Source organism: Phocoena sinus, chromosome 11, assembly GCF_008692025.1.
Source record: "Phocoena sinus isolate mPhoSin1 chromosome 11, mPhoSin1.pri, whole genome shotgun sequence".
Classification (NCBI taxonomy): domain Eukaryota; kingdom Metazoa; phylum Chordata; class Mammalia; order Artiodactyla; family Phocoenidae; genus Phocoena; species Phocoena sinus.
In genome coordinates this window covers 51,821,011-51,844,344 of record NC_045773.1, presented here as the reverse complement: position 1 = coordinate 51,844,344, position 23,334 = coordinate 51,821,011, and the positions used below count along the sequence as shown (strand labels likewise).

Here is a 23,334-nt window from a genome sequence, read left to right as displayed (position 1 = left end):
AATATGGATGGACCTAGAGAATATTATGCTTAGCAAAATGTCAAAGACAAATACTATATGATATCACTTATATGTGGAATCTAAAAAATAATACCAATGTTTTCAGACTCATAGAAAACAAACTTGTGGTTACCAAACGGGGGAGGAAGGGGAGAAGGGACAAATTAGGGGTACAGGATTAACAGATACAAACTACTATGTATAAAATAGATAAACAACAATGATATACTGTATAGCAAGGGAATTATAGCCATTATCTTGTAATAACTTTTAATGGAAAATGCTGAATCACTGTGCTGTACACCTGAAACTAATATAATATTGTAAATCAACTTTTTGAATAAAAAATAATAAAGATATAAGAAAAGAAACAAGAAAATAGAATATTTGGTATTTTAGGTAATAGGAAATGCTAGGGAGAAAAAAGCAGAATGGGGATTAAAAGAATATGTGAGAGAGTGTTGAAATTTTCATTTGGATAACAATTGAAGACCTCATTCAGAAAGTAATTTTTTTGGTAAAAACTTGAAAGGAATGGGAGAATTTACTGTACATATCTGAAAGAAGAATATTCGAAGCACAGGAAAAACCAAATGTAAATGACCCGAGGTGGCAGCATGCCTGGTGGCATCTCTGAGGCAAAGGCTAGTGTTGAGGGAGAAAGGAAGAGATGGTAGGAAATGAGGTTAGAATATTAAGAGTAGATCATGTAGTGTCTTAAAGTCATAATAAAGGGCACTGACTTATGTATACATGTAACTGTTTCATTTAGATATAATTCGCATACCATAAAATTCACCTTTTTTTTTTTTTTTTTTTTTTTTTTTTGCGGTACACGGGCCACTATTGTGGCCTCTCCCGTTGCGGAGCACAGGCTCCAGACGCGCAAGCTCAGCGGCCATGGCTCACGGGCCCAGCTGCTCCGCGGCATGTGGGATCTTCCCAGACCGGGGCACGAACCCGTGTTCCCTGCATTGGCAGGCAGACTCTCAACCACTGCGCCACCAGGGAAGCCCAAAATTCACCTTTTTAAAGGGTACAATCCAGTGGCTTTTTGTATATTCACAGGGTTTTGCAACCATTATCATAATCAATTTTAGAACATTTTCATCACCCCAAAAAGAAACCCCATACTCATTAGTGGTCACTCACCATTCCATTCTCTCATCCTCCTCTCCCCCAGCCCTATGTAACCATTAATCTACGTTCTATCTTTATAGATTTGCCTATTCAGGGCATCTCATGTAAATGAAATAATATCTGTTCTTTGTGACTGGTTTCTTTCACTTACCATAATGTTTCCTAGGTTTATACATGATGTAGCATGTACTAGTACTTCATTCCTTTTTATAGCTGAATAATAGTTCATTGTATGGCTATATTACATTTTGTTTATCCAGTCATCAGTCTTCCAAAGTGGCTGCACCACTTTGGAAAACTGTTTTCCAAAGTGGCTGCACCATTTTACATTCCCACAGTAATGTGTGAGGGTTCCAGTTTCTTTATGTTCTTGTCAACACTTGTTACTATCTGTCTTTTGGGTTATAGCCATCCTAGTGGATGTGAAGTTGTATATCATTGGGGTTTTGATTTACATTTCCCTGATAGTTAATGATGTTCACCATTTTTACATGTGCTTATTAGCTGTTTGTATCTCTTCTTTGAAGAAATGTCTGTTCAGCTCCTTTCTTCATTTTAAATTTGGTTATTTGTCTTATTAAGTTGTAAGCGTTTTTATATATTCTGGATACAAGTCGCTTATCAGATATATGTATTTTTTTCCCATTTTGTGGGTTGTCTTTTTACTTGATGGTATCCTTTGAAGCATAAAAGTTTTTGTAAGTCTGATTTACTTTTTTTGTTGTTGTTGTGCTTTTGTTATATATCTAAGAAGGCTTTGCCTAATCCTGGATTACTTTTGATAACTCACAATATCTTAACTTGTGGCTAGGATTAATCTGAAGATACTAAACTATACCTTCTGTCACCTGCTGGCAATATTCATTACCCTAATACTGCAGTTTTCAAAATGTGGAATGTGGAGCCCTCTGGTGGGAACCAGAGATTCTTTTAGAGTGTTTGCAAGTCCAAAACTATTTTCATAATAATAAGATGTTATTTGCCTTTTTCACTGTGTTGATATTTGCACTAATGGTGCAAAAGCATTGGCAGGTAAAACCACTGGCAGCATCATGACATTGTAGCCTCTGGGAAATTTCATTGTACATTCTTTATTTATTTACAAAAAAAGAAAAAAATATATATATATATATTTATTTATTTGGTTGCACCGGGCCTTAGTTGTGGCACGTGGGCTCCTTAGTTGCAGCATACATGTGTGATCTAGTTCCCTGACCAGGGATCAAATCCGGGCCCCTTGCATTGAGAGTGTGGAGTCTTAACCAGTGTGCCACCAGGGAAGTCCCCTCTTTGTACATTCTTTAGGATATAGAAGAAAAAAGTTAAAAACAGATATATAGTTGACCCTTGAACAACATGGGTTTGAACTGCGCGGGTCCACTTATAGGTGGATTTTTTTCAATAGTAAATACTACATTACTACACGATCTGATCCGTGGTTGATTGAATCCACGGACATGGAACTGCATACTTGGAGGGCCAACTTAATTTATAGTCGGATTTTTGACCACATGGACGGTGGGTGTCTCTAACCTCGACGTTGTTCAAGGGTCAACTGTAATTCTAGAAATTCTTTAGAAGTTAAAATTATTTACTTTGGTATTAGTAGTAGTATTACAAAAATAGTTTTGACCTCATAGGCCCCTTGAAACAATCCTGAAGCCCCTTTAGGGGTCCAAGGACAACACTCCAAGAACCACTGTACTGCCGTAATAGATCCTTTGATGGAAGAATCATTTGAAATGCACTTTAAATTTCTACCAGTATCACATATATTGAGGAATCTTTGATCTAATTAAATATTAATTTGGGGGGGGTTGGGGAGAAGGAAGGATTGTCCTTGCAGCAAGTAAGGAGAATACTGGGGATCTTTTTCCAAAGAGGTGTCTCCCCGAACTGCAAAACTGGGGAAGTTTTAAACTAAGGGTACGTGCATATTCAGGAGGGGGCTTGAGCTGAGGAGAATTCAGTGTAGAATTGGGGCAAAGGTCGACAGAGTCCAAGCTTTAGTTGGTTGAAGTCAGGAGGGTCAGCATCATCATTCCATCCTCCACCTGAGTGGGGGTCTTATTAGTTCCTGCAGAACTGGTGTCAGGACTTGCTGAAGCTCAGGTTCTTTATGCCTTGTCACAGAAAGAATCCACTGAGAGACAAAATGATCGGTAAGAAGTGGCTTTATTTAGAGAGGTACACATTCCATAGACAGAATGTGGTCCATCTCAAAAAGTGAGAGCGGCCCTGGGAAAAACACACTCCACGGACAGAGTGTGGACCATCTCAGAAGGCAAGAGTCTAAATATTAATATTTAATTTAGTTTTTGTATGTGACTATAAGTATATTTTAAATTAGTACATTATTTCTGTTCTTAACTTTTTTTTTCTAAATTCTGTGATGAAAAGGCTGCACATGCATATAATCAGATTGTGGCCCTTAAAATAACTGCCAAAATGAAGCATTGAATCCTAGTTTGGGTGCAAGAACAATAGTCAAGATCTGTCATATGACATAACAGCCGGGGTAATATCTTTATCATTAAACTAATTATGTGAATTTTTCTAGGTTTTAGCCTACAGTAATATTTCTCCCCAACTATTCCAAGCTCTGTAATAAACTATGACTGCTAAACCATAAGGTGGGTGGGAATGATATTGTTGATGATCATCTTGAGCACATTCATAGGTAAGAGTTCTGAAACTTAACTCTCAATTTCTTGAGAAGGGATATTTTTTCACACGTAAATTTTCCACATGTTTAAGAATGATAATATTCTTTGGATCTTCCAGATTAATTCTGAGCTGAATTTAAATGTTAGCTATAAAATTAGATTGAATTGAAAAGCTGGTTACATTACTTCATAGCACATGACCCATGAGAGGCCCTAGTATGCAGATGAGGATGTGACAGTGAATTTGGAGTGGCATTCAACTCTGGAGGTAATAGAAGCATCAAGCAGAAACTCTTAGAGAAGCTGAAAGAAGCTAAAGCATTTAAAAACATACTAAATGGGTGAGTTTAAATACTATAGTTATTCCCTTAGTTGCAAAACTTAGTTGATTAGAAGATTTTGCTCATGAATAAATGATGTAAGTTACACTCAACATGGAAAATGCATTTCTTTGTTTCACTCTCATAATTCTAAAATCAGTTTTGTCTGTTAAAATATGTTTAATGTAGCTTGGCTGACACTTTTGACCAAGTCAGTCCCACTTCTCAATTATATGCAAGAATGATCCTTTTCCAGCACTCAGTTATTGATCACAACATCTCTTCCTTTTATCCTTAAATAAACCAAGACATTCAAATAAATATATCTTGGAACTGCTAACAATGTGTGCATGTCCCATAAAGTAAAATGAGCCCCGTTTCAAAAAAAGTATGAGGGAGGAGGGCTTTTGTAATGCAGATATACCATTGTACCGTGGATACATTTTAGTACATGAGCTTTTTATTACATCATGTCATTGTGTAGGTGTGAGTACTGCTTATATAATATTTGCACCCAAAAGTGTATGTATACAGGGACACACACACACAAGCTTACACACACACACATTCTTGTTTGATGACATATTCACAATATCATTTTGTGTTTTATTATATAAACTTTAAATATTTTCAGAAAAGAGCAAAAGTTAATTTTCTCTACATGACATTTTTAAGTACCATAGATAATATATAAAAAATGTTTTCTGATTAAAAATACATTTTATTTTATATTAAGTATCACTTCTTATCTTGGAATGTTCTCAAATATCATACATAGCATGAGAGAATCACAGTGGCTATGTGGATATAAGGTAAATATTCAGTCTTTCCTACTTCATCTCCCTCTCCACGTTGACTTCTGGCACTTAGGAAGGCTTGGTATATCCCAGCTCTTTAACCCTTGGTGCTAATGTTTAAGCAGCTTCTGGGACTAAGTGTTGACGTGGGAGTGTCAGGGAAATGGCAGGGCCGGAGGAGGCCAGAGGAAAGAGAAGAGGGAGGATAGGGATATCTGTTCCTAAGAGATGGGAGAGACAGTGTCTGACACCTGGGAACACTGAGGAGGGAGTAACCCCTAAGGGAATATGGCCCAGGGTTTCTCCCAACTGCTTCTAAGCAGTTTTGTTTTTCTTTGTTGAAAGCCCTGGGTTTTGCAGTTCAGGGTTTCATTATTTAGCACATCATGGAGCCATTATTTTCCAAGAGATTTTTCTCCTCTTTTTACCCTAGACCAAAAAAAGATGGCAGCAACAGACCATGGTGTACCTCTGCAGTCTGTTTCCCAGTCTCCACAGCCACCTTCTGCCTCCACAGGTCCCACCCAAGGATTCTCAGAGCTGCAGGAATGAGATTTTTTTCCAACTTCTTTCCTCATGGTGACTCCTCATGTACCCTCTTGAGGGCTGTGGTAAACTGTTTCTCTGTAGTAAAAATGCCTGTGATACTCTTCTCTACTGCCTCTCTCACATATAAGATGGCAGTATTAAAATTCCTCATATTGAATATACTGTCATATTTCCAAAATTATTTACATGGTAAAATAAAAATATATTCTTTGAATATGCAGAGCTGTATTTTATATTTTGTGTCTTCAACTGTGTTTAACAAGGAAGGAATAGAACCTTGGGTTAAGATGGGAGGAAGAACCTCACAGGGCTGATTTACAGGTAGAAAGTCAGGATTGGAGGCAGTTTGTTGTTCCAGAGACAGGATCTGGTGGATTGTAGGTGTGTTGGGTGGTAGTTGCTCTGGAGGAGGAAAGGTGGTCGTTGCTCTGTGTGGAGTATATGTCCTGAAGAACTGATGGAACATGTTGGTATCTAGCAGTGTGGAAGGGACCTCTCTAGGGTCTAGGCGCTGTTCACTGGAGACTCTGCTGCCCATCAACAGTCTCCCATTGTTTTTTTCATACTATTTCTCAGGGTCAAACAACTGCAATTTCACCAGTGGGCTATAGTCGCCGGGGGGTGGGGGGGGTGGTAGACAATATTTGGGGGGTTCCTAATAATGTAAAAAGTCTATCTCTGGAAGAAAATCATTGAAATTGGCCTCCATAACTGAGGAGATTCAGCAAATAAACTCATAAATCATATGGCTATGTATATGTTTCTTTTGATTAGGTACAGCAAAGATGAAAAGGCAGGAGTGTTGCCCCAGCCTGCTCCAGTGTTTGGCATTCTTTATTGTGTGAATTTGAGGAAAGAGATGAGCAAGGTTCTTAGATCAACCATACAGCTTCTTGCAGCCTCTCCCAAGCAGAAGCAAAGGGAACGGGTTGAAGAGCTGTGCTGCCGAAGCGGCTGCTGGGAGTGGCAGTAGGTGTTTGGTGTCTCCTGCTGGTCAGTGTTGAGTAGTTAGGGGGCAGGTAGCCATGACCAGCTCCTCTGAAGCCATGCCCCCATGCTGCTCCCTTGGCTGGTAGGCTGTGAGGCACCACCCCTCCTTGTGCCCTACAGACAAGACCCTTGTGAGCCTGAGCCAGGCTGGAGCGAAGCCTTTCAGGCTTTATCCGCTGCCTACCATATTTCTCTCTCTTTCTCCTCTCTGGGCCACTGGTGGGTTTTGTATAGGGGTAGGGGTGTCGGAAGTTAGGGTTCAGAAGCTCAGAGGTTGGTGGGAGGGCTGGGCCCCACTCTCCTCAGAGCATGAGGGCCCGCACTGGGGGGGCAGGCTCTGAGGTGTCTGAGCCTCACCCAGAAAAAAATCCACCTCAGGGGATCGAAATACCCTCTGGCCAATGACCCTGGGCAGTTTTTTCCCCTCAGTGACTAACTGTAATATGGAGACCAGCTGGGTGGGAATGAGGTCGTTGGACTCTGGGCTCCAGCTCCCTTCTGGCGTCAAGCATCACCCCTGGGAGGAGTAAGGTGTGTAATCAACCATCGATCTGTTTGAGATGATTGGATTTGTTCCTTCATGAACGCTGGCCTCCACTTGACTTCACACTAATACATTTGTTCATAAAAAGAGAATAATGCATATTTTATTATTCAGAATTTGGCTGTACTTGTGTGTTATATTTAGTTCCTTGGATGCAAAGAGGAAATTAGCTGTTGTCGCCTATCCTCACCTAACGGGAAGGAAAATTGTCAGGGTTAAATCCAAAGAAGGGGTGCTGCACACTGGCTAAGCTGGCCCTGGTGTGCTTTGGGGCAGAAGAAAACCATCAGGAGCTCAAAAGAAAGCAAGGAAGTGGAAGGTGACTATCCCATGGGGTGTTCCCAAGAGCTACCTACTGGATGGAGCCTACAACACATCCGCATCACTGTGCTCAGAGGTAGAGCTAACATTCGATTAGAGAGAAGAGCGTTGGGCTTCCCTGGTGGCGCAGTGGTTGAGAGTCCGCCTGCCGATGCAGGGGACACGGGCTCGTGCCCCGGTCTGGGAAGATCCCACATGCTGCGGAGCAGCTGGGCCCGTGAGCCATGGCCGCTGAGCCTGCGCGTCCGGAGCCTGTGCTCTGCAACGGGAGATGCCACAACAGTGAGAGGCCCGCGTACCGTAAAAAAAAAAAAAAAAAAAAAAGAAGAGCATTGATGAGATTATGGTTTCTCTTATTTCAAAGAATTCTGATGCCAGTGATGACGTCAGCCTGTGTCTGATCTCAGTTACCATTAGTGTCCCTCCCTGCCTACTACACTGAGCATCACCATCCCAAACAGGTTTCCTGCCCTTTCTCTATTCCTTGCCTCTGACCCCACTGTTTCCTTAGCCTTGCCAGTCAGTCCTTATGTCATGCCTTCATTTGGCAAATATGGTTGGCAACTATCAACCCTTCTTAGGAGCCTTCCTTCATTCTAATAAGCAGAGCCAGGTATGGTTTCTGTTCTGTTATAGAATTGTGCTCATATCTCACTTACTCAGTATTATACTTTATAAAATTATCTCTTTATTTTATTATGCAGTTCTGTTCAATCTTATTTTACATAATACTCTGTCATAACTATCTTCTTATATTGTCATCCCCTCCACTGGATTGTGAACTGGTGCCCTGAAACATGGACACTTCCTCTTGAAATCACCATTGTCCAGTATGTAGGAGATGTTCAGGAAATCTTGTTGAATCATTGAATTAATTTTCACCTAGGAGAATTGGTCACAACTTAAATTCTTAGGAAAAAATCTCTTGCTTTTGTTGTTGTTTGCTAGGAAGATTGCACATTATTCCATTATCATTTATTACTAATTGTATTTTCTATTTGGTGAATTGTTACTTTTATACTTTTTGCCCATTACTGAAGTCTTAAGTTTCTTGGTTATGTCATATAAAATAATTTGTGTAAGATATTCATTCAGTGAATAATTTTGAGCATATCCTATGTGTGACATTGTTTTAGGTGCTAGAGATGTGTAGTTAGCAAAGAAACAAAAATCCTTGCATGGCAACCTAAATGTCCATCAACAGGGGAATGGATAAAGAAGATGTGGTACATATATACAATGGAATATTACACAGCCATAAAAAAGAATGAAAGAATGCTATTTGCAGCAACATGGATGGACCTAGAGATTACCATACTAACTGAAGTAAGTCAGAGAAAAACAGATGTTATATATTAATGCATATATGTGAAATTTATAAAAATGGTACAGATAGATCTACTTGCAAAGCAGAAATAGAGACACGTAGAGAACAAACGTATGGATACTAAGGGGGGAAAGGGGTGGGAGTGGGATGAATTGGGAGATTGGGGTTGACATATATACACTACTATGTATAAAATAGATAACTAATGAGAACCTGAAATAGATAACTAATGAGAACCTACTGTATAGCACAGGGAGCTCTACTCAGTGCTCTGTGGTGACCTAAATGTAAAGGAAATCCAAAAAGGAGGGGGTATATGTATGTGTGTAACTGATTCACCTTGCTGTACAGCAGAAACTAACACAACATTGTAAAGCAACTATATGCCAATAAAAAAATCCTTGCATGTTTGGTAGAATTTTCCTATAAAACCATCCTGAGGGTTTTTTTTTGTTTTTTTTTTTAACTTTGTTTTTGTGCAAAGCATTTAAACTACTGATTCAATTTTTGAAAGATTATGTCAATTTTTATTTAATTTTCGACTGATTTATACTTCTTTTTGAGACAATTTTGGTAGGTAGATTTTTCTAGGAATTTATCCATTTCATTTAAGTTTTCAAATTCATTGTAATAAAATCATTCATAATATTTATTATCTTTTAAGTCTCTGCTCTGTATTTATTTCTCCCTTTACATTCCCAAGATTGTTTCCTATTTTTTCTTTACTTATTTTCCTAGAGGTTTGTGAATTTTGTTATTGTTTTCAAATACTTTTATGGGTCTATTTTACTTTCAATTTCTTTTTAAATTATTTATGTTTGGCTGCATTGGGTCTTCGTCGCTGTGCTCGGGCTTTCTCTAGTTGCAACAAGTGGGGGCTACTCTTTTTTTTTTTTTTTTTTTCCGGTACGTAGGCCTCTCACTGTTGTGGCCTCTCCCGTTGCAGAGCACAGGCTCTGGACGCACAGGCTCAGCAGCCATGGCTCACGGGCCTAGCCGCTCCGCGGCATGTGGGATCTTCCCGGACTGGGCACGAGCCCGTGTCCCCTGCATCGGCAGGCGGACTCTCAACCACTGCGCCACCAGGGAAGCCCTGGGGGCTACTCTTCATTGCGGTGCACAGGCTTCTCATTGCGGTGGCTTCTCTTGTTGCGGAGCATGGGCTCTAGGTGCGCGGACTTCAGTAGTTGTGGCATGTGGGCTCAGTAGTTGTGGCTCATGGGCTCTAGAGCGCAGGCTCAGTAGTTGTGGCACACGGGCTTAGTTGCTCCACGGCGTGTGGGATCTTCCCGGACCAGGCATCGAACCTGTGTTCCCTGCATTGGCAGGTGGATTCTTAACCACTGTGCCACCACGGAAGCCCCACTTTCAATTTCTGTTTAACTAATTTCTCTCTTATGTTTATTATTTTTTCCTTAAATTCTTCTTCTTCTTCTTCTTCTTCTTCTTCTTTTTTTTTTGCCACACTGCACAGCTTGCGGGATCTTCCCCGACCAGGGATTGAACCTGGGCCACCTCAGGGAAAGCCTGGAATCCTAACCACTAAGCCACCAGAAAAGTCCTTCCTTATACCCTTTTTGAGTTTCTTCTACTCTTCCTTTTTCTGCAGTTTCTTTTTCAAGTTAAACACTTCTTACCAATTTGTAGCCTTTCTTCTTCTTTTCTGGTATAAACATTTAAGGTCTAAATTATCCTCTAAGAGCCTCTTTAGCTGCCGACCACAATTTTTGTTGTTGTTTTTTTCGGCCGCACTGCACAGCATGCAGGATCTTAGTTCCCCCACCCACACCCCCTGTAGTGTAAGCTTGGAGTCTTAATCACTGGACTGCCAGAGAAGTCCCAGACCACAATATTGGATAAATGATATTTTATTATCATTCAGTTATAAGTGTTTTCTATTTTCTATAGTACTTTCTTTGACATCCAGGTTACATGAAAATGTGTTTTCTAGTTTTCAAATGTGCAGTAATTTTTAGTTATTGTCAAAAAACAAAACGAAACAACCCATTTGTAATATAACTGTTTGCAATCTTTTATTTCCTTTCCAAAGTTTTGTCTGTTTCTTCAGACCTCCCCTGTAATATAGTTTGTTCAAATGCTTTCTTGACCCAGTTTTGAGGACCTGTCAGTTCCCCTTTTTGAGGAGTTAGGTCCATACCCCAGTCACTTCCCACATTAGCCTCTTGTGTATACTCTGGGATCACTAGGAACCAGCCCTAATTGTCCTGGGGACTGGGAATCAGATGACTAGGGATAGCTCCTTTGCTCCAAGCCTACAAAGTTTTTCAACTTAGCCAATCAACAGAGAACTCTTGAAAACTAACTAACCCCACCCTGCTTGCCATACATAAGTTGCCCCCTACAGCTCTAGCTTGCTGTTACTGTCCTTGGGTGCAACCCCTGTGTGGCCTGCCTCACAGCCTTCTCTCATTTTAAGCTGTAAGTAACAGGTCTGACACCAAATTCTGGATGCTTTATCACCTCTGCTCTGCAGCAGAGTTCCGTGGAGCTCTTCCTGAAGGCCTTGGGAGTTTTTGCCTTCCAGTGTCAGACACGCTGGGTGGCTATGGTACCTGTGGCCCGGGGAATTGTATTTTGATGTCTTTGGTCGTGGAATAAGGTTTGTTCCACTAGGGGGCGCTGTAGGCTCAGACTATTGCTTTGTTTCTTGCTGAAGGTCTGTGCTGTGCAGCATATGACATACCACCTTGCTTTGGGGGTGGGTTTGCTCTGGGTATTTTTTTGTTGGTCACCTTCTCTCTGGTCAGGTTTCAGAAACTTAGCTCAACAAAAGATATTGTCCATGAAAATGTCAGGAGGGTAGGCGTTAGCCCTGACTGTGTCTCTGGCTGTGTTGCCTTGAGTGCACCACCTTCCTTCTCTGGATTCTTTTTTTTTTTTTAAACCACTGTTAATCTTTTAGTAGACACAGCTTTCTGAGTTTTTTCTGTACATGGATCACTAGGTAAGTATCTTTGTAGTTTTACAAAAATGGACTGATGCTGTATATATGATTCTGAAAACTGGTTTTTTAAACATTTTACAATGTACCATAAACATTTTTCCATGCAATGGATGAAAATCTGCTACTGAAACACACAGGGCTGCAGTTGGATAAAGAGAGTGACACCTAAAGTATAGTATTAGCATAAGGTTAAATAAAGCACAAGGCCTTGCAAATGCCTGCCAGGGGCACTACACAAAAGGAATGTCTTCAAAGCCCCTTTGTGGGGCCCTGCAGCCACCCCTGAGTTCCCTTGGGCCCCTCGGGTGGAAGGGGTCCTGTAAACTTTTTTGCATCCAATTTCTGTCTGGTTTTCTTCACCTCATCCTCCACCCTGGCCATCTCGTCAAATCTCTTATCATCGCTTCATTGCTCAAATGCATATCGTGTACGGCCTCCTCGTATTCCTTGAGACACTGAGCCAGCCCCTTGTTGGTTTTTCTTTTGGCCTTCCTGGGTACATGATCCCCAGCTGGGCCCTTTCCTGCAGCCCTTGGTTCGCTGGCTGGCTTTTCTTCTTTTGGCTTTCCCTCACTTACTGGCTTTCCCTCACTCACTGGCTTTCCCTCGCTCTCTGGATTTCCTTCTTTTGGCTTTGCCTCACTCTCTGGCTTTTCCTTATCCTTTAGTACTTCCTCATCTTCTGTCTTTCCCCTGAGATCTGTCCTTCCCTTGTTTTCTAACTTTTCCTTGTCTTCCACAGTACAAGCTACTCCCGGCTTTCCCGCAACCAGTGGCTGTTCTTTGTTTTCCATCTTGCCTTGGTTCTCAGGCTTTCCTTCATTTTCACTGCGAGGATTCAGGACAGGTTCCTCCTTCTCTAGCCCAGTAGAGCACTGGGAACAACAGACACATACACCTGAAAGAACCTGGAGCAACAATTAGGGGCTCCCAGACGGCTCCGGGTCCGACAGCAGGCTTCTCTGGATTCTTAAAATTTCATCCTTTATTCTTTTTTTTTTTTTTTTGTGGGTGGGGATATTGTTTAGTTTTGAATCCCTTACTGGAGGGAAAACCTATTTAGTATTTCTCCAGGACACTATCATTTTTACTTTGCAAACCTGAAGACCGACTTTCTCCAGGGCAGTAACCTTTGCAACTTGGAAATCTGAAACCAGCTTTTTTTTTTTTTTTAAATTAAGTAATTTATTTATTTTTGGCTGTGTTGGGTCTTCGTTGCTGTGCACGAGCTTTCTCTAGTTGCAGTGAGCAGAGGCTGCTCTTCGTTGCGGTGCGCCGGCTTCTCATTGTCGTGGCTTCTCTTGTTGCAGAGCACAGGCTCTAGGTGTGTGGGCTTCCGTAGTTGTGGCACGTGGGCTCAGTAGTTGTGGCTTGCGGGCTCTAGAGCTCAGGCTCAGTAGTTGTGGCTCACGGGCTTAGTTGCTCTGCGGCTTGTGTGATCTTACTGGACCAGGGCTCGAACCCGTGTCCCCTGCATTGGCAGGCAGATTCTTAACCACTGCACCATCAGGGAAGCCCTGAAACCTGCTTTTAACCTGAACAGCAACTCAGAAATTGGTTGTGGCCCACTGCGTCTAGATCAAAATAGTTCCTGGATTCCTAGTTATGGCTAAGGGCAACATCCCAGGCTCACCCATTTCAAGAGAGAAAGCTATTCCTGTGTGTTTTATTTATCCTACTAATTTTCACAGCTGGTGCCATTTTGAGCACATATCTGTACCAGGCACCATGCTAAGTGTTTTACAAACATTAGGTCATTAATCCTCCCACAATCCTCAGGCTTTATCACCCTTTTTTACAGATGAGAAAATTGAGGTTCGTATAGCTAGTACATGGTGGCCCTGAGATCCAAACCCAGACTGAGCAGGCCTCAAAAAGCAAGTGCCCTTAGCTAACATAGACCCTGGAGCTTGGGCTTATCCCCACTCATGGGGCCAGGTGTCTGTCACATGGCCAGTCAGTCAAGGGAGCACCAACTAGCTTTAAGGGACCATCTCCAGACCCACAATGACCAACTACCACTGATGACAATTTGGACATCCAGATATCATCTGTTCTAGACTTTACCACTTCTCCCCCCTCCATGGAGGGTCCATGGAGACTTACGCAACATGCTCAGATGGCCTTGCCCAGGGTAACTCGTCCCTCAAGGCCTCTAATTCCATGGTGGAAACTTCCTCAGGCTCTGCATTTCTAAAAATAAGTTACTCTGTATAATGGGCATGGATTTACTGGTCATATTGTTACCGAATCAGGTCGTATGGACCCCTGCTCGGGCCCTAGCCCAGCCGAGGCCCCCTGCCTCAGCAGGGAAGTTTCAGGTTCGTGCAGCCAGAAACAAAAACGAAGCTGAGATTGATGCAGTGCAAGCTTTATTAAATGGCCTGAGAAAGGAGAAGTGGGAACTTTGTTTACGGATGAGCTTCTCACACACGTGGATCAACTTTGGGTCATAGCCTAGAGCAGGGGTGTCATTTAGTAGCTGATGTAGTGAAATCAGCATAGAATGAGGCTCAGGGGTTGCTGGAGGTCAGATTCATCTTGGTTCCAGCTGGTTCTATCTGAGCTTTTGTTTTTCTCTTCCTATAACTCCGCTTTTTTGTCTCCAGACCCTATGATTAAAGATATATGTTAGTTCCTGTCCAAGGGAGGGGTTGGCGGGTTTTGAGCAAGGATCTGGTGTCAGCTCTGGCAACAAAATATATCTGGGACATTTTTACTCTACATCTGCTTCCAGAGTTCATGATACTATTAGCACTGGAAAGCACTGCCGTAAGGAACTGTATTTAACCTGAATCAAAGCCCAGCATTCCCTAAGGTTATTTGTCTACTTCCTTTTCACTGGATTTCTATGAATCTGGTTCCACAGTTCACAGGTGGGAATATTACTCTTGCTGAGGAGTCCTCAGCCTCAGCACTGCTGGCCTTCTGGGCTGGATGACTATTGTGGAGGGCTGGCCTGTGTGCGGTAGGATTTTAAGCAGCATTTCTGGTCTTTTCCCATTAGAAGCCAGAAGCAACTCCCCCCACCCTAAACAAACCTTACTCTTATATATATATATATATAAAGCATATATATTTGCATATATATATATATATGAAACATAAGCAGATTTACTATTTATCTGTGGTATTATTATTATTATTAATTTGGCTGCACCGAACAGATTGTGGGATTTCAGTACCCAGACGAGAGATCGAACCCGGGCCACTGAATCATAACCACTAGACCACCAGGGAACTTCCCTATTTATCTGTGGTATTAAAATATATCATGGGGAGGTGACTAGGAAAAAAAAATCCAAAAAGACTCCTTGGGAGGGGTGATAATGGAAAAAAAAAGGTTGATAAACACCACTCTAGCTCAATTTTTCAGTTCTTATTTGTGCAAATTCCTCAGGAAAAATGACATTTGTGGCTCTTGTAAGCTGAACCAAAGAGCCAAGCAACTATGGACACATAGAAGGAAATGGCTGGGAGCTGGCAGAAGCTGGCAGGATACCATATAGAAAAGACTCAGGACTGATGTCAGCTCCTTGGCTACGATGGGTACATGAACCTGAAGAAGCTCTCAGCCAGGAGCACTGTCAGGGGAAGCTCTGCTGTTTCTCAGTGGAAGGGGCTTGGGGGAGGGCTCTTCCTGTTGGGAAAAGGGCTTAGAGCTTTGTTGTCATGTCACTTTACACCAGGCTGAGGATGTTTATTGAATGTGGTTGACTAGGGCCTCCACATCACTGCCAGACATTTGGATACACTTTTCTCTCCTCCTGACTATCCTTATTCTTAAATAAATCTGGCCTCTCACTCCAACCTCCTCAGATCTCACTGTTTAGAGAACACTGAATATCTTGATTGCTGGCCACTGTACATCCATGATGGGGAAATAACAAACAGCCCACTGATCCAGAGTATAAAGATCACTTCTACAGCACATAGCCAGCTAAAATGAAAAAATTTAAAAATCCAACAAATAAATTTTAAAACATTTAAAAGTTTCTCTCTTGAAAAACTTAACTTCCCTCATCTTGCAGAGAGCAAATCTTCCCAGCTTTCAGTTTGGGGAAATGAGTGACTAAGAGTTTAACCTGAACCCAAGCTAAGAGTCACTCATTTTCTGCATCTTACTTCTATCAAAAAACCCCACTTGAACTCAGCATAGATGGATGAGGAACAGAGCTGGTGCTCACAGGAAGCCACGAGCCCTTCAAAGGCTCCTGCCGTTCTTAGTGCCGTGCTTCTTGAGCAAGCCAGGCACTGCCTCGCAGACCTGCCTTGGAGCCACTTTCAGAAACACAAGGTAAGGGGCCGGCGTGGCGGGGGGGTAGGGGTGTGCGGGTGAGGGGACGCGTTCCCAGGGCCTCAGGCCCTGCATTGCTTTGTCCACAGGTGTGTGGACTTTGGAAGCGCTGAAAGCTGCCCAGCCACACAGCTAACCCTATCACTCAGGCATCCTGGTCATCCTGCTGGTCGTTCTGTTGGCACCTGTTCTGCAGCTCACACACAACCTACCCTCCCAGCCCTCATCGGACTGGCTCTCACATACATACAGGGCTCTCCTCCTGCACACATGTGGCCTAAGTCACAGGCTCAGAACACACAGCTAATTTTCATTCAACATATACACTTTTCCGCTTCTGGCTTCTATCGACTCCCAGGTCAAGAAACACCTGCCAAATAAGGCCTGCAGAATAATTCCAGACATTCACCAGCTGTGTTGACTTTCGTTTCTTCTCCTGATAATTTCCTAACACCTCAGTCTCTCTTATTCCTTTCATTTTCACTGGTAAAATTATGGAGGAAGGCTAGAATTGTTATTCATTTAACTAGAATTGATAATCATTTAACACAGTTTTTTTTTTTTTTTTGAGACCCTGAGATGCCCCAGGTCTTCAGCATCTGTTTGCAGGAATAAACCAAAACCTCTCTCTTGAGAAACACGTAGCTTGGGTGTTTGGAGGTCAGGGTGGGAGATGGGGAATAGATGTGAATTATCGAACAATGTGAAAGGGTTTTGATAAGGAATATCAGGGTGCCACTAAGAAGGATGCAAGAGGAGGTGGCCTTGAGTTGGAAAGCCTCCTGCATTGCTCCGATTCACATGTGGACGTGTGAATAACTTTAAGAAGGTTTTAACCTCTTCATCTGCCAATTAGATAAGAAATGAGGGTGGTTGGCGAGGTAGAGATTTCTGGCTATGATGTGCCTTTTCTAGATCCGTCCTGCTAATTCCCACTCTGATAGGATTCAGTGTGTAAGATTGATTTTTTTTTTTTTTTTTTTTTTTTTTTGGGGTACGCGGGCCTCTCACTGTTGTGGCCTCTCCCGTTGTGGGGCACAGGCTCCGGACACGCAGGCTCAGCGGCCATGGCTCACGGGCCCAGCCACTCCGCGGCATGTGGGAACCTCCCGGACCAGGGCACGAACGTGCGTCCCTTGCATCGGCAGGCGGACTCTCAACCACTGCGCCACCAGGGAAGCCCAAGATTGATTTTTTACATGTGGTTTCGATGAAAAGGCCAAAAATTTCCCTCAATTTACCCAACTGAATACTGCAACCTTCTACAGGGCCTGGAAAACACATTTGCTGCATTAGTGTCAGGTCGGCCCAGGAGTGGCCCGCCACCCAGCCTGGGAGGCTAGGTGTGTTCCAACTAAGAAGGTGCTCCAGAGGAAACATGGGGCTTGGGTGTGGCGTGCTAGGGCCCACCCCCACCAGCTCTCAGGAGCTGACTGTTAAATCTTCAGGAATTTTTGAGGCGGTTGGTGGCTTGAACTTGGCCATGGTGGGAGTATTTACACCACGGAAACCAGCAAGAGCCATAAATCAGAGCCCCCCCACTCCCCCGCACCTCTTTGCCCTCGCAGACCTGGTTCACCAGCACAGCACTGGGACTTGGGGCCCGAGGAACAAGTTCTCTACATGGTTGTGTGGCCTTCAGGAGGCGTTTAACTTCTCTGAGTCTTTCACGAGTCATCTACACCATGGCTCAGTATGCTTATTTGGCTTAGAGTACCAGGTTTTTGTTGGAGGGGGTGTGGGAACAGGAGCACAGGACTGGGATTGAATGTACGATATGAGTGAACATGCTCTGAAATCCTATGAAGTACGAAGCACACAGGAGGAATTAGAATTTTTTTTTTTTTTTTTTTTTTTTGCGGTACGCGGGCCTCTCACTGCTGTGGCCTCTCCCGTTGGGGAGCACAGGCTCTGGACGCGCAGGCTCAGCGGCCATGGTGCAAGGGCCCAGCCACTCTGCGGCACGTGGGATCTTCCCGGACTGGGGCACGAACCCATGTCCCCTGTATCGGCAGGTGGACTCTCAACCACTGCGCCACCAGGGAAGCCCCTAGAATTAAAAAAAATATATATTTTCTTGGTCCTTGCCCCCTTTTCTTTTCTTCTTCTTTTTTTTGTTTTTTTGTGGGGGGGGGGTGGGTTTTGCGGTACGCGGGCCTCTCACTGTTGTGGCCTCTCCCGCTGCGGAGCATAGGCTCCGGATGCGCAGGCTCAGTGGCCATGGCTCATGGGCCCAGCCGCTCCGCGGCATGTGGGATCTTCCCGGACCGGGGCACGAATCCATGTCCCCTGCATCGGCAGGCGGACTCTCAACCACTGCGCCACCAGGGAAGCCCTATTCTTTTTTTTCCTATTCTTTTTTAAAAAATATATTTATTTATTTATTTGGCTGCATTGGGTCTTAGTTGTGGCACGCAGGAGCTTCGTTGTGGCATGTGGGCAATCTAGTTGTGGCGCACAGGCTCAGTTGCCCAGCGGCATATGGGATCTCAGTTCCCTGACCAGGGATCGAACCCGCATTCCCTGCATTGGAAGGTGGATTCTTAACCACTGGACCACCAGGGAAGTCCCAGAATTTTTTTTTTTAAATAGATTTATTTATTAATTAATTTATTTTTGGCTGCGTTGGGTCTTCGTTGCTGCCCACGGGCTTCCTCTAGTTGCAGCCAGCGGGCGCTGCTCTTCATTGCGGTGCGCGGGCTTCTCATTGCGGTGGCCTCTCTTGTTGCGGAGCACGGGCTGTAGGCGCGCGGGCTTCAGTAGCGGTGGCGCGTGGGGTCAGTAGTTGTGGCTCTTGGGCTCTAGAGCGCAGGCTAAATAGTTGTGGCACACGGGCTTAGTTGCTCCGCGGCATGTGGGATCTTCCTGGACCAGGGCTCGTACCCGTGCCCCCTTTATTGGCAGGCGGATTCTTAACCACTGTGCCACGAGGGAAGCCCCCAGAATTTTTATATAAAGGCAAGAGGCCAACCTGGTTCCCTTCTAGCCTGATGATTTACCTAAGTCATCACTGAATTTTTGGTGTTACAGTCTGAAGGGGAAACATGCATAGATTTTAAAATCTTTTTTAAATTTTTTGTTTTTGGCTTTCATGTCAGAAAGGCCCTGGATAAAGTTCTGTTGGGCACGTCAGCTAGTCTTGTCATTCTTTTTTTTTTTTTTTTAACATCTTTATTGGGGTATAATTGCTTTACAATGGTGTGTTAGTTTCTCCTTTATAGTCTCGTCATTCTTGCGAGTGATTTCAGTAATGCCAGACTAACTTTCAGAAATATATTTTTGAAAAACACCTCATCATTGGGACTTCCCTGGCAGTCCAGTGGTTAAGACTTCGCCTTCTGGTGCAGGGGATGCAGGTTCGATCTCTGGTCGGGGAGCTAATATCCCACATGCCTCACGGCCAAAAAACATAAAACAGAAGCAATATTGTAACAAAATTCAATAAAGACTTTAAAAATGGTCCCTGTATTGAAAAAAAAATCTTCAAAAAAAGAAAAGAAAAACCTCTTGTTGATAAAGAGGTTTTACTACCCCCGCTTACAAACAGGAGAACCAGAGCTCCCAGCAGAGGGGTAGAAAAAGTGGCAGAGCTGTAATTTGGAATCTGCCTCCAAAGGGCAGGATTATTTCACTTCGGCTGCACTGCCCTTCAGTTCAAGGACCTGAGCCCTTCAATGTGGGAAGGTTGGGAAGAGTGTATGGTGATCTGGGCAAAATACGAAGCAGTTGTGCTCTGTACGCAGCACCGTTCTGATTTGCTTTTGTTCTGATAGAAATCTTGTTGGCCCTTCCACTCATTAGGTTCTTCTGGTTGGGCTCAGACCTGCCGTGAGAAGCCTGTAAATCTGAAAATGAACCCCACGGGTATAGCAGACACCACCCTGGATGAAAGCATCTATAACAATTATTATCTTCATGAAAACGCCCCCAAACCTTGCACCAAGGAAGGTATCAAGGCATTTGGGGAGCTTTTCCTGCCCCCCCTCTACTCCTTGGTCTTTCTGTTTGGTCTGCTTGGAAATTCTGTGGTGGTTCTGGTCCTGTTCAAGTACAAGCGGCTCAAGTCCATGACCGACGTGTACCTGCTCAACCTTGCCATCTCGGACCTGCTCTTTGTGCTCTCGCTCCCTTTCTGGGGCTACTATGCCACAGACCAGTGGGTGTTCGGGCTCGGCCTCTGCAAGCTAGTTTCCTGGATGTACCTGGTGGGCTTCTACAGCGGCATCTTCTTCATCACACTCATGAGCATCGACAGGTACCTGGCCATTGTGCACGCGGTCTTCTCCCTGAGAGCGAGGACCTTGACTTACGGGGTCATCACCAGCGTGGCCACGTGGGCAGTGGCTGTGCTCGCCTCCCTCCCAGGCCTTGTGTTCAGCACGTGTTATACTGAGCACAACCACACCTACTGCAAAACCAAGTATTCTTTCAACTCCACGAGGTGGAAGGTTCTGAGCTCCCTGGAGATCAACGTTCTAGGGCTGGTGATCCCCTTGGGGATCATGCTGTTCTGCTACTCCATGATCATTAGGACCTTGCAGCACTGCAAAAATGAGAAGAAGAACAAGGCAGTGAAGATGATCTTTGCCGTGGTGGTCCTCTTTCTGGGGTTCTGGACCCCTTACAACGTGGTGCTCTTCCTGGACACCCTGGTGAAGCTGGAGGTCCTTCAAGACTGCACCTTTGAGAGGCACCTGGACTATGCCATTCAGGCCACAGAGACCCTGGCTTTTGTTCACTGCTGCCTTAATCCGGTCATCTACTTTTTCCTGGGGCAGAAATTTCGCAAGTACATCGTACAGCTCTTCAAAACCTGCCAGGGCACTTTGGTGCTCTGCCAGTACTGTAGGTTCCTCCCGATTTACCCCGACACCCCCAGCTCATCTTACACACAGTCCACGGTGGACCACGATCTCCACGATGCTCTGTAAAAGATGAAAATGCAAAAAGCAGAGTTAATAAGCTTCTCAAATTAAGAGCTTATTTAAAATTGTATTGTAGTAAGAGTTTCCTGAACAAGTACCGGGAAGAATTATATCCACTGCAAAAAGTAGGGCTTCTCACCCTGCAGTCAGCTTTTCTTCCTGCCAAGTACAAGTTCAGTGTGACCAGAGTTCACCCGGACCAAGGTGCCCTTCCTCGCACCAGGCTTTCCTGCAGGGATGAGTAAACCCAAGGAGGATTCTGAGCAGTGTTTCAATGAGGAATTGGATGATTTTGGAAAGGGAAGACCAGTCCCTTCTAACCTGAACTCATGGGATTCTCTAGAGGGGACCGTAGAGAATTGACTGGGGGAGTAAATCTCTACTTCTTGCTGTGAAAATGAGCCCTTTAATTAACTTCTAGCTTTTTGTGAAACAATATAGAAAACTTCGGCATGCTGTCTCAGTGTTTTCCTAAGAATATATCTGAAGCATGGTATACTCCATGTAGCCAGGTGTCTGCAGAAACCAATAGTGAAGTAATGAACTTAGATCTTGATTCTTTTATTGTAAAAGATTATTTGTTAATGGAAGCCAAGCTTTCAATGCTGATTACAATCATAAGGAGAAAAAGGCATTAGCATGGTCTGATTTCCAAACATGAAATACAAGGCATTAACAAATCTAAACATACTTGTGGAACTCCAAACACAGCTTCATATGCTTGTGGACATGTTTTGTTTTAATTATAACAGATGAATATTCAAATTAAAAAAATAATACATAGGCCCAGACACATTTATTTGGGGTCTTTTACTCATTTACAAACATTTCCTTCAAAACCAAAAATGATGAGGACTAATCAAGTATGACAGTTTTTCCTTAATCATTTTGAAGTGCCTGCCATCAAGTGAGGCAAGAATAGTCCACTAAAAGTTATCGCTGATGTGGCATAAAAATGACTTTCCAAGGTGTCATCCTCTCTTCTAAAATATTGGCCCTGCTTTTTAACTTTTGGATGACTCAAAAGTTCTGACAGGTCATTTTAATTATGTAATTAATCATTTTACACCATTAAGATAAATCTCTGTTCGTACAGCCTTAATCAGAATTAAGTAAAGACTTTAAGAAAGTCTAGGGTTACCTGTACTATCTCCAGAAACAAAACCTATTTTACAGACTATTACCTGAGTTAACCAGTTTAAAATGTTTCTGTAAATTTACACATTATTGCATGCTTTACATTTATAAAGAATGCATTTCCAGAAAATTTATTTTCAGAAGTGATTTTAACAGGGTAAGTTGATGTTGCCTTTGTAGAAATACAATAAAATACAATAAAATAAACCTGTGTATGGTTTCTCCTTGGTATGTGTGTGTTTGGTCTCCTGATGGGGATGAGAATCTGAGCCACTAATATTCCAATTGTCTCGATTAATCATCTTTGCTACATGTCATAGACGAGATGGATGTCCCCGAGAGGAAGAATTAAAGGGTTCACTGTTAAGATCACCACTTGGGATGGGGAAAGGAGTCGCTACGTGTTGTCACAACAACGCTTGGAGGTTAGAATGGATAAGGAGTGGGGGTGGGCCGGGTTCCTAGGCAGTGTTTCCTTAGAAAACCTCCGCACCATATGGCAGGGTCTGCAAATCCTACCTCTGTGTTTCCTTGTGAGTCTGACCACATTACTTTCCTCTCTTAGCCTCAGTTTCCTTGCATCTGTAAAGCAGAATATAGTTCAGAGTGATTGAAAAAAAGAAATAAGACGATTACTGAAAGCATCTATGTTCCTTAGTCATAGATAAAGTGTGGTTTTGAACTTCCCAGCCAGTGACTGCCTCCCCTTTCCTGAGGGAGCTTGTAATTTCATTCATTTAATCACAAGGAGACAGAAATTTAAGGACACCGAGAGAGTTCCCTGGCAGTCCAGTGGTTAAGACTGAGCTTCCACTGCAGGGGGCACTGGTTGGGGAACTAAGATCCCACATGGCACACAGCATGGCCAAAACAAAAAAAAAAAACCCAAAACCCCAGTAAGGACACCAAAAGACAAAGACTGGCCAAAGGGGTTTTACTGTCCCTTCCTTGTCCATCGTATACAATGCTAAGCAAGGCTGCGGTGCAGACCACACAGCTACCACTCCTCCACTTGAGGGTAGGGTCACTTATCACCCCCAGTCACTCACGGCCTCCCTTGTTCCAAAGTTGGGGGGTGTCCCCTCAGGATGGGAATTTAAAACCTCTGGTGATACCCAAACATAATCCTCTCAGAACACTGAAAAGAAAGTTCCTTCTTCCCCTTCAGTAACAGAAACATAGAAAGCAAGCCAGCTTGATTTCTACACAAAGGTTTTTTTTTGAGGGCATCAGGACCAATGATCACCAGCTGTCCAAGTACCAAAAAATTATGCTTCCAAAATCTCTTGATGTCGATTCCGCACAAAGAACAAGCAAGCTGCCCTACGTGTGCCACTCACAACAGAAGCCCTTTTT

The 23,334-nt window shown here is 43.4% G+C and overlaps 1 protein-coding gene, 1 non-coding gene and 1 pseudogene across 3 annotated transcripts; 1 reads left to right on the top strand and 2 right to left on the bottom strand.

Annotated features, from left to right (window-relative positions):
• Positions 1-11,829: 11,829 nt before the first annotated feature.
• Positions 11,830-17,594, bottom strand: LOC116762138 (annotated as a pseudogene).
• Positions 15,896-22,379, top strand: CCR4 (C-C motif chemokine receptor 4). 2 transcript variants are annotated; one of them, XM_032650520.1, is made up of 2 exons: positions 15,896-15,916; positions 19,718-22,379. In XM_032650520.1, the coding sequence occupies exon 2, from the start codon at positions 19,768-19,770 to the stop codon at positions 20,845-20,847; it is 1,080 nt and encodes a 359-aa protein (XP_032506411.1). In that variant the 5' UTR covers positions 15,896-15,916; positions 19,718-19,767; the 3' UTR covers positions 20,848-22,379. The 2 variants fall into 2 exon arrangements, with proteins under 2 accessions (XP_032506411.1, XP_032506412.1); XM_032650521.1 differs by lacking the exon at positions 15,896-15,916 and adding an exon at positions 17,442-17,609.
• Positions 22,380-23,200: 821 nt separating this feature from the next.
• LOC116762973 lies at positions 23,201-23,334 on the bottom strand. The gene has a single exon (XR_004352397.1). It is a non-coding gene; the product is annotated as a U11 spliceosomal RNA (small nuclear RNA).

Bases quoted from the DNA above. Each gene is read 5' to 3' on its own strand.
- CCR4 (XM_032650520.1), top strand. From the start codon at position 19,768: ATGAACCCCACGGGTATAGCAGACACCACCCTGGATGAAAGCATCTAT.